Raw genomic sequence first — 9457 nt, 5'->3', positions numbered from 1 at the left:
CACATTCTGACAAGTGGATAGTGAAATCATCGAAGGGCAAAGAGCACTGACCCTCAGTATTTTAAAAGATCCCCAAAGCTCTCCATGGTTGTGTCGGCCAGCAGAAACTTCTAGACCCTGAACTTCATGTTACCTCTCCTGGCCCTAATCAGGGAGAGAAGGATGAAACTGAGCCAGCATCAGGAATGATTCTGTCCATAGTAAACTTGGACCTTCCTGGGGGCAGAGTAGAGAACAAGGAAACAGCAAAAAAAACAGCAATGAGGTGGGGGCAAGGATGCTTCCGAGGGGCTTGCTTAGCTTTTTGATGGCTAGGAGTTCTCAAAATGCTGGGCACACCCACAAGCAAGTTTCACACACGCCCAAGGCAAGCAGATGATTGGGAACCATTCCTGATAGCTGGACAAGTGAGAGTCAATTAAGCACTGATGTGAAATTACGAAGCGCCTGGCAGTCTTTCACTTCTGAAAAGTGCGTATCTTTGAGGAAGAACCATATGGGTGCTGCAATCATGAGGTTTATAAATAGGCTTAATATTCAAACAAGCTGGCTTAGAAAAACCAAAACTTGTGTTCAGTTTCTAAGTCGCCAGCAAGACACCTCCCAGCTGGGCCCAGGAAGGTTTCCTGGTAGGGGATGTTGAATATGTAACAACTACACACAGGCAGCGTGAGACATGCAACACTGCCTGGAGTGTCCTCCGGGTTTTTCTGTGCGATGATGACTCACTCGGTTCCAGATCCCATCAGATCCCATCTCCATCCTTCCTTACTGAGGTCACTGCTGCTGCAGATGCACAGCTTTGGGAATTTTGGTTCTCAGCCCTCAGTTCCCTCAAGGGAGAGGAAATTGGAGGACAGAGTCAGACAAACAAAGAACACAGCAAGACTCGCAGAGTTAACTACACAATCGCACAAGTTCAGGTCACATGTGGCTCACTCGTGGGAAAGTGCACGGAGATAAAACGCCACAAATACCCGTGAAATGAGAGAGGGGCTGCACGATCATCTGAGCCTCTGGTTTTGTTTTTCATTGGCATATGGTGTGCAGGCTGAACAGAACTGGATACCTCTAGAAACTTCGACTGAATCATGTGTATGAACTACTCGACATGTTGCTGAGAATGCAGGGTCCATGTGCATTTCTTTCATTCCAACCAGTGATTTCATTCCCATGACACGGACGTTAAAGCCTAGACTTGCAAAGCTATGTATATTGATTGTCTGATGGCCTTTCCCATATTTTGAACAAGTAAATGCCAGTGAGAAAATCTATATAAATTTGGTCTCCTGGCACTTTCCAGCAGACTATTTCTTTTTTGGGGGGGGGGGGGAGAAGATATTAGAGAAACAAGAACCTCTCTTCTGTTACTAATCCAAATATTTCTTAACTGATGCTACAGATTAAAACTCCATGTGGGCAATGATTATATTTTCCTGCTTGGCCGAAGATGCAAAGTAAGATAAAATATAAAAAATAATGAGATGACATAAACTCTCCTTCACCTGGAATAACCCAATGGTTAGGAAAGGGCTGTTTCTGTTTACATTTTCTAAAGAATTTTTCTGCTAGGTTTTCCACTGGGGAAAATGGTCCTCACACCCTCTCACTTAGCCACTGACAAAAGGAAGATCATATTAAGGGCAGCGACTCCCAAAGCATAAGACTCCCACAGGTTTAACCAAGAGGGATGAGATGAAACAACTGGAGGAAGCCTTTGACAGTGCGGTTTAGGGGTGAGGATGGCGCATCTGAAGCATGAGAGAACGCTCATCTGAAACAGCCGTAAATAAGATGATCAATTTTTAACTCACTCCTGGAAGCAAACGTGTCTCTATCTAGTGCTGGCTGGGCAGTGGAAAGAGGAGAAACATTTGAAGAGGAGCTTCCATCCAAACTAAACAACCCCATCAGCAGCTCCCCCTGGGACGGCCAATCTACACCCTTTCCACTCTACTCTCCTGCTCCAGCCCTCTCGTGCGTCTGCAGACAGCTGGCCAGACACAGAAATCCAAATCTCCTGTTCATGCCTGCATCTCTCCTGGGCCTGGGTTAAAAATTCCAGCACTCAGATTACTGTCTAATGGACCTCCAATTGGGGTCCCTTCTTCTGAAAAACAAGATTTTTTAAGCAGACCAAACACTGCATTTCCCTCCAGCTAAAAACCTATTCCTGAAAGCTGGGCAATGAACTAATCAGTGATACCAGTGAGAGAAAATGGTAAGTTTTTAGAGGGGAAAAAATGGAAAGTTAATGTCACCCTTGTAGAAGTCACCCTTGCATAAATGACTTTCCCTCTAGTCACACAGTTACAACCACTTGCTATGTTATAAGTGCAGCAAAACTGTGTGGGTGGAACTGGAAAAGACTTTTTGTGACCTCCTTCCTAGAAGCCTGGCTCCTAGTTAGATAAACATCAATGAGGAAAGCTGAAAACAAAAATATGTCTTCATATCTGTGATAGCACTGTGAAAGCAGAGAGACATCCAGAGGATGAAGACAAAATGTCACTCTTCACAGATTTATCCGTGGAGTTAGAGGACGGGTAGGTTTTTTAATTTTAATTATCCATAGAGTTGCTTCGATGAATTCTCTGCTTGATTTTCTCCATGTAGATTGACCCAGAACAAAAACTGTATCTTCTACCAAGTTCAACTTCAGTAATCAGTCTGATTTTTCTAGACCTTTTCTATTTATTCCCATTCCCTCTCTCCTCTCGTCCTCCCTTCCTCCCAATCCTTATCAAGAACCATAAAATTTCACTCAGATGTGATATACAAAACAAAAATCAACAAATAAATTCATAGATACAAACAACAGAGGGGGAGGGGAGGGGTGAAGATGGTAAAGGGGGTCAAATATATGGTGACTAGATTTTGGGTGATGAGCATGCATGGAGCATACAGATGTTGTATTATAAAGTTTTATACCTGAAACGTACATAATGTTATTAACCAATGTTACCCCAATAAAGTTAATTTTAAAGAAAGAAAAATCCTACTCCTACCAGAAAGCAGCTATTGGCAATTTACCCTTCCAGGTGAATTTATGCCAATACAACAGCTCCTTGGAGCAGAAGTCCTTCCTAGTTCCTCTGACGCCTTCTCTCCCCTTAACATCATCTGGACGCAGACCCTGCCCATTTTAACAATTTAAATATAACAAAAATGAGGCCCAAATCCAAAACAGTAACAACAAGGAAAACCCAATTAGCAGATGCATTCCTGGGACCGTGCTGAGCGCTCTGCTGCCGTTGGAAGCGAGTCCTCCTGAGCTGCAGTGAGCTTCCCTGATACCACACCAGACACCCGGGAAGGGGGCACTGGACAATTCTTCCCTTTTTGTAAGGATAACTCATTTCAGTCAGTGGCTTTATAGGCAGCATGGCAGTTCTACACAGCATGTACAAAGCTTGATTTATGACCATTAATCCTTATGTTTCACAAACTAAAGAGGCCCCTATTCATGAAAGTGTTTACAGTGCCCCAGTTAGCAGACAGGGTTTCAAGTAACAACCACCTGGACTAGGAAACTACATGTAACCTACTTTGGGGGGATCCGTTGTAAGGCAGTGTAAGACCCCCTCAGAGTCATCCTGAGACAAGACTCAGAAGGGTAGAGACAGAAAAGTGGGGGGAGGGGGATATCAGTCTGAACTTGAACTATTTCTAAAATGCACCTGCAAGTAGCTTGCAAGGATTAATCTTTCACTGCCAGATACACTCAGCATGTCTAGAGTGTGGGGAAAGTCTTGGTTAAGCATTTTGGTTGTTTGGACTCAGGATTAACAGAATATAATGTTCTCTGAATGTCCCAACAGTGACTTTCAGCAAAAACACTCAGTGCACTCTCATGGTAATTATCTACAATTTCACTCTCCTGTAGACCTTAAGGGGCAGGGAAGCTGTATATGGGCAGAATGTTGCCTGTTGGGTCCCTGCAATAGACCCTTGGAAGAGGGTGGAAATGGAGGAAAGAAGGACCATTTTTGGAAGGTCTTAAAGAGCAGAGCAGGAAAAGGGCTTGAATGAAGCAGAGATGTGGTGGAGAGAGAGCACTAAGGCAGGGCTGTGGACTGTCCCCGGAGCCAGGAGCCAGGTGTGTCCATCAGAGGACACCTGTGGGGCAGCAGCAGGAGGCTGTGCCCACCAGCCAGGCCTAGACAACAAGACAGCCACCTGCAGGGACTAGGGAGCCTCCACCAGCCGAGCTTCCCCAGCCCCCTCTGCGGTGGGCTGCTCTCACCTGACTCCTGTCCCATGGTCCCCAGAAGGTCCATGACAAGAGCCTGATCCTGTTTGGCTTCTTGGGCCATGGTCTCTTTCTGCCCTTGGAATCCTGGAAATGACCCTGCCTACCCCTCAGGTTTCAGTTTCGGCTCCAAATCCACATGTGTGGGCACGACACCAAGCAGTCATAGAAGGATTCCAAGCAAAGCAATGTGCATCGATGGCCAGCTGGCCTTGCCCATATGTAGAACAAGTACTGGTAAATGGCAGTGAGGAATATACATGAGTTTGTATATTCTATATACATGTGAAAAGTTAAAAACAAAACATGAACTTGTCTCTGGCACCTCCTATCAGATTATTTAGGGAGGGTCACACTAAATTATGTTTTTTCTCTACTTCTAAAATTTATAGGTATACTAATTTAGCATCATTCAGACACATACACACACATTTTTTCTTCATGTTTTTGGGCTGTATATTACATCTCTAATCCAGACATTTCCTTTCATCTCCAGGCCCACTTATTCAACTGCTCATGCCTCCACATCTCCTCCAGGACATCTGTAGGCCCCTCATACTCACTACATCCCAAACTGAGGTCATGACCTCTGTTCTCCATTCATTCTGCTCCAACCCACAACCAAACCTGCAAACTTGTTCCCGCCTCAGTGATCCAGATCTAAGTAAACAGCACCTGGGGACTCGAGCTAAGCACCTGGGAGTCATTCTACATTGTACTTCCTTCCTCATTCCCATGTCCAAGTCCTCTTGAGTCGACCTCCTGAAAATCTCTCACATCCATCCCTACAGACCTGCCATGGCACCCCACTGCTATGGCCCCGGGTCTAAAAAATGAAGCAAGATCTGTCCCTGCCCAGGGTGGACTGTTTGCTGGTTAGACAAATACAATAGTCCCTAGTAACCAATGCCACCCTTTATATTCGTAAGACTACTGAGGTATTAGGAGGGGAGAGCATCATCATCATCATCTTGAGAATGTTGCATAAGCATAAAGTGTCTTCCACTGGCTACCTCTTAGGTGGGCAAAATGAACACTGGACGGCTTCATTACGATCGTGGCCATGATTGCCAAGGAGGAAGTGAGACCTGAACCCTATTCTTTGCTTTAGGCCGTCTGAGAGCAGGCTGGCCAAAGGAAAACTCCTGGGCAGGGCCCAAGGTACCAGTCATGATTCAAACCTGAGCAGCCTTAGGCTCCCCCACATCACCAGAGCAATAAAGTGCAGCCATTATCATATGTTCCCTGCCTAGAAGATTCCGGAACAAAACAGCCTGGGCGGGGGGGTGGGGGGGAGGGGGCTCTTAAAAATTCCACCCACTCCTACAACTGAGGTTGACAGAAAAACAAACCAAAAAAAGGCTCCTCCACGAAACGACACGTGGAGCAGCATCCTCTGAGAGATGCGGCTCAGAAAGCTCAGGTGTGCAGGGTTTGCTCCTTTCCCGTTAGACACGTGGGAGCATGTGGATGAGAGCGGTCGGCGCTGCAGGGGGAGGCTGAGGACCACAGCTCCAGAAGCGTATCCGGCCTCTGCATGCGGGTGTGCGGGGAAGAGTACAGGGGCGTAAACACCTAAGCTGGTGGGTGTTGTCATCTCAGCTGGGGCAGACAGCGTTCACAATTCCCATTTCCAACATCCGATGCACCGTTAGGATGCTGATGATGCCACAAGGCTAGGTTGAGAGCTCTTTCTAAGTCTTCCCTGGACAAACATGTGAAACAACCCCGGGTTTCAAATCCTCACTGATAATTTACTGCACACCAGGTAGTATTGTAGGCACGGGGGCTGCACCAGTGGCCAACACAGGCCACAAAAACCTCTGTCCTCAGGGAGCTTATGTTCTAGCTGGAGGAGAAAGACAACAGACATAATAAATAAGATCAAGTATATAGTATTCAGAGAGAGGAAAATAAAGATTAAAAGGAGGCATGGAAGAGGGTGGGGGGTTGTGACATATAGGCTCATCTTCTGCTCATCTTCCTCCTACACCGGCATTCTTGGTGGACGACAGCCTCGGCAAGCCTCTTGCTGCTGGAAAGCCCACTCCTGGCCTGTGCAGAAAAGGGGGCAGATGAGGGGACAGAAAGACAGAACCTGGGCACCCATAAGAGTGGGATTCAGCCTTGGGCATGGCTTTGCCACATCTTGCCCAGACCTACCTCGCTTTAGATGTCTATGCCCAACCTGGTTAATGATGTCAATAAAACCTGCCTTCCCTCTAGCTCATGGAATATATAGTGTTGCTAAGTCACATGGCCTATAAGCTGACCCAAATATACATTATCTTCAATTCTAACATTAAAAGTTCACACTTAGGCCTTTATGCTTCTGTCATCACCTGTTGGTTGAGCACCTATGTGCCAAACCCTGTTCTAGGCACTGGAGGTACCACAGTGAGCAAGACACACAAGTGTCTGACCCCAAGGAACGTACAGGATCAGGGAGGAGATGACAAATTCAACAACCGGTTAAACAGGACAGATAGTGACAAAAAGGAGACAGATAGCACTGAATCGTCCACGCACAAGATGATCAAGCCCTGGCCTTGGCAGTTCTCAGACAAGCAGAACTGAGCCCCTGTCTACCCGTGATTCCCTCCAAAGCCCTTTCTAGAAGGGTGCCATGGCAATAAATTGATACGAAAATCCAATTGTGGCTCCCGGGTCTTCCTAAAATGTTGGCACAGCAGCTTCCTTTTTCTCACTGAGAGTCTGTTGTGTGGACAAACACACACTTCCCTCCCCTGGGCTTTCTATTTTGTGAACTGCAAAAGTGTTATTTCGAGTTGTATAAATAAGCATGTGTTTTGGTTTCCAGAGTCTTTAGCAGCTTATTATAGCGCTACTGTTATGTTTCTTTAAAAAGTCGTAGTGAGAACCATAATTGTAGTAAAAAGAAAATATATATTATGTATATAATAATAACAATAGGCACAAGTCCTTTTCACCAATTAGAAAGGGAAGTTACAGCTCTCCCACGACTGCTGTTGGGCAGGGCGTTTCAGTAGGAAGGGTAGAGAGAGGGGTTCCAAACCACACATTTGGAGAAGAATGAATCAACCCACACCTTTTATGCTTAACAACACTGGATGCTGAGTGGATTTGAGAGACTAGAAAACAAAAATTCAGATAACATCACGCCCAATACCTTGGGGAGAGAAGCCTAACAGACGAGAGAAAGCTACAAGCGAGCTGTGAGGGATGAATTCAGGGATTCAGCCTGGCTGAATCGCCCAAATGCTCTCTCCAGCCGGAGCAGCTGGAGGGAGCTGGTGTGAACTGAGAAGCAGCCAGGAGAAGCAGTTTCTGAGGGTGGGAGTTCCTCCACCAGGGCTGGCAAGGAGACCCAGCATCACCACACTTTGACACTGTATACCTTGGACCCAGGCTTTGTGGATACAACAAACTTTCTGTGTGCACCAAAATACGATCAGATGTCATGTTCGTTCCGCATGACACGAGCTTACTGTAAACACCGCTCAGACCCAGGCGCTGTCGCCTGTGCCTCCAGCTTAAGGACAGCCTGCCAGCCAGAAAGAGAATTTCCAAGTAAGTTACAGCCCAAGCGTCCTGTTGTCTGGCCTGGTTTCCCGTTTAGAGCAATAGCAGCGAAGCTCATTAAGGTTGCTGAAGGAAGGGCTTTTATAAATTGCACTTTAAACAGGGACCCCCTTTAAAAAAACACAGACTACCTTGGCTCCCCTTTTGAACATCCCAGTTGGGATGCGGCCTCCCTAAGCTGGAACTAACCGAGAGCCGTGCCTTTTTTATTTGTTTTGTTTGGGCTTCTGTTCCTGCTTTCAAAAACAAACTCACTGCCAGGGTCCCCTCGCTGCCTAGAGAATGTACGTGCAGAAAAACTTTTTCTTTTCAACAGCACTACACATTTGATGCCAAATGCCCGAGGCAGTGTTTCTGGTCATTACGGAAGGTGTCTTTGGGACCTGCCCGGCCACCTGAGAAGCAAACTGTAGACATGCAGCCACCAGTGTAGCTTATGAACTTGTTTCCCAGAAGGCACCCCATAATTTCAGGACACCACCCTCGGTACTCAAAGCCAGACAGAGCCCAATGAAGTGAATGAAATTCAGAGATCTTTGTCCATCAGTCCAACTAGAAGCCTGGGGCCACTGTATTGAGAGCAAACACCCTATTTCACTGTTCAAAGATTATTAGGAAATCCTATATTGCACTGGCCCCCCGCTGTCTCCAAAATAGCCCTTTCTTTCAGTGACCATCTCCCTGCCAGAAAGAAGCCTAAGAAAATGCCGGAAGTTGAGCTAGGCTGGGACGAGGGAGAAGAGAATTTGGCAGCCCCAATGCATGTTGAAGTTGAACTATTGTTCAGTTCTTGGACCTCCTGACTTTGTTTGCAAGCACTCTGCAGAGAAAATTCTTTTTGTGATAAAAAAGTCTGTGACCTGAGTCCCCAAACTTTTCTCCCCGGGGGCACAAAGGACCAGAAACATCTCTGTGGGGACTGAGCAGCTACAAGAGAAATCTAAAGACCCATCTCCTTCCCCCAGAGAAAGCGTGACTTGGAAACAGCAAGGCATTTTAAGTCAGGAAGACAAGTCTCCCTCTTTAAAGGAAGGTAGCAGTGACTGTAATTCAGAGAAGCAGTTGTGGAACTTCTGGGCTGTGTGTGAAGGGCCCTGCAGGATCCCGGGAGCCATGTGAGCCTGGCCTGGAGTAGCATACTGACGGAGAGGGAAAGGGGGCAAGAGAAGGAAACAGCTCTACTTACAGCCCGCGGAGCCGAAGCCAGATTTTCTCGATCTGTTCGGGCTGCAAGTATTTCAGAGAGTTGCTCTCAAATTCTTCAATCTCCTTGGTCGGGGACTCCATAGCTGCAGGTGATCACTGGGAGTGAGGCTGAGAGAGTTCCGGCTGTCCCCTCCTCGCCTGTCACTTGCTCTGTGCGCTCCCCGGTCTGTGCGCCCCAAATCCAGCCTTAAAGCGGGTTGGGACTGCGGGCTACCCCAGGCCCGGATGCCTCGGGAGGGAGGCAGCTACGGTAAGCAGCCATGGTCCGGGGCAAGGTCGGGGATACGGACTGTGCTCCTAACTCGGGAAGAAAGCGCCTGGGATCTATTTGGACATGTATATATTTTTTTAAACAAAGCCACCGAAGCAATCAGTGTGGCAGCTGAAGGACTGGGGGGGAGAGGGAGGGCCAGGTGGGGAGGAGAGGGGGCGAGC

The 9457-nt window shown here is 47.1% G+C and overlaps 1 protein-coding gene across 6 annotated transcripts in view; it reads right to left on the bottom strand.

Annotated features, from left to right (window-relative positions):
- PDE1C (phosphodiesterase 1C) overlaps positions 1-9451 on the bottom strand; it is a 184626-nt gene extending 175175 nt beyond the window's left edge. For all 6 annotated transcript variants that reach the window (XR_436249.1, XM_006774920.2, XM_006774921.2 and 3 more), the window contains exon 1: positions 9003-9451. Coding sequence is in view for 5 of the 6 variants with exons in the window: in XM_006774920.2 (XP_006774983.1) it covers positions 9003-9103 (101 nt within the window). In the remaining variant the exon portion in view is untranslated. The remainder of the gene's footprint in view (positions 1-9002) is intronic.
- Between the last annotated feature and the right edge of the window lie 6 nt (positions 9452-9457).

The sequence above is a fragment of the Myotis davidii genome, unplaced genomic scaffold (assembly GCF_000327345.1).
Source record: "Myotis davidii unplaced genomic scaffold, ASM32734v1 scaffold125, whole genome shotgun sequence".
NCBI classification, from domain to species: domain Eukaryota; kingdom Metazoa; phylum Chordata; class Mammalia; order Chiroptera; family Vespertilionidae; genus Myotis; species Myotis davidii.
Note: the sequence above shows the minus strand (reverse complement) of the source record. Positions and strands in the feature narration are given on the sequence as shown.